This window comes from Trypanosoma equiperdum (genome assembly GCF_001457755.1).
Source record: "Trypanosoma equiperdum strain OVI genome assembly, contig: ctg_1572, whole genome shotgun sequence".
Lineage (NCBI taxonomy): Eukaryota > Euglenozoa > Kinetoplastea > Trypanosomatida > Trypanosomatidae > Trypanosoma > Trypanosoma equiperdum.
The window spans coordinates 1,778-3,357 of record NW_027123585.1 but is presented as its reverse complement, the minus strand read 5'-3'; the positions used below and the strand labels follow the sequence as shown (position 1 = coordinate 3,357).

Here is a 1,580-nt window from a genome sequence, read left to right as displayed (position 1 = left end):
ATTTCTTATTGATAAGGGAACTGGAATCTTTGTAATTCTATCCTTCACATTTGCAATTCGGAGATTTGCAGTCATCCATTTTCTTATCCTTGCATTTCTATGTTGTTGTTTCGGTTCCTCCAGTTTGAGTATGTGTTTCAGGGACACCATTTGCTGTAGCTTTTGTCGCATTAAATTTGCACTTTTTATCCTCTTTAGTTTCTGTGGCGTTATAAGTACATGCCGCGGTTGCGTTGCATTTTCCTTCGTCCTTTATTTTATTGCATTCAGTTTCCCCTAAGTTGCTGTTGCTCGCCGACAACCGGGCTACAGTCAGCTCCTTTCTTAGTTTGCTTATAAGTTCCGCTTCTTCCTTCTCGCAAAAAGCCAGGATCGCCGCCAGTTTTCCTGGGTCCGTTACAGTGCGCAGCTCCGTTTCCTCGCCGTTGTTAATTATTTTCATTCTCAATTTGTAACTATAGACTTCGTGGAGCAAGGCTTGAATTTTGTCTTTTACTGGTTCTTTGAATGCCTTCTTGACTTCGTCGTCTAGCTTCAGGCTACCTTGGTCGGTTGTAGCGTGAATGAGGTGTAAAACGGCTTCTTGTAGATCCGCCGTTGCTTCGGATATCGTGCTGTTGTCGTGTGCTTTGGGGTTTAGCGTCTTAATCTCCTCGATCGTGTTATAGAGTTCGTTCCATGCCTTGTTGTCGCCTACTCTCTGAGACTTTGCTTGGTTGATGTCCAGTATCGTCAGCTGGCTGTCGCTGTTACTTACAGTGATTAAGCCCATTGCTAGCTTAGGCTTGTGTGTCAGGGCGCCTTGCTGTGCAAGTCCGTTGTTGCCGTGTGCTGTGAAAAGCGGACATTGTTTGCTTGCTGTTGACTGATGGCTGTCGGGTGCTCCGGGTACTATCGAATCTGTAAAGCCGTTGGCGTCGGCTAAACCCAGGTCGTAGTCGCCGATGACGTCTAGTTCTGGTGTCAGCCGGCACTTTATACCGTTCGTGCCTTGAAGTTCTGTTGCGTGGTAGACGCCGGTGGCGTCGTTACCCAGTAGGCATCCTTTGCCGCCGGTTACAGTATGTGTTGCAATTGTTAGAAATTCCGTAAGCCGGCCGTGGAAGTATTCAGCGCTGCTGGTTGCTTTAACGGCTTTGTCGATGCTTCCCGCAGTTAAAGCGGTTAGTGCTTTGCCCGCTCGTGTGGCAAAAAATACTTGTAGTATCCGGGCTTTCCGCGCTTTTTCTTCGTCTTTTGCTTGCATTGCAAAGATGGCGCAGCGTGTGGCTGTGTTGCTTAGGCGCTGAGCTAGTTGGACTGTTTCTGTTAGCTTTGTAGTCGCCGCTTTAGGTACTTTGCCTAGCTTGTCGGCGAGGCCGCAGATTTTTGTCCAGGAACCGTGATTCATGCCGTCGCCTGCGGCCGGGGATGCCTTCTGAGAATTTACTATCATTATGAGCAAGGCTTGAGCGAATGCTGCTACCGGCCTCATTTTGTTTCTTGGTTAGGCAGACCTTTAACAAAACTGTCGGTTTATGGTATTTTTTTTAGTACACTACTTACACGGAGATGATCAGTTTGATTGAAAGTCCGACAGT

The 1,580-nt window shown here is 47.4% G+C and overlaps 1 pseudogene across 1 annotated transcript; it reads right to left on the bottom strand.

Moving 5' to 3' along the window:
• Positions 1-652: 652 nt before the first annotated feature.
• On the bottom strand, positions 653-1,474 carry TEOVI_000731900:pseudogene (annotated as a pseudogene). The gene has a single exon. A coding segment is annotated over exon 1 (822 nt).
• Between the last annotated feature and the right edge of the window lie 106 nt (positions 1,475-1,580).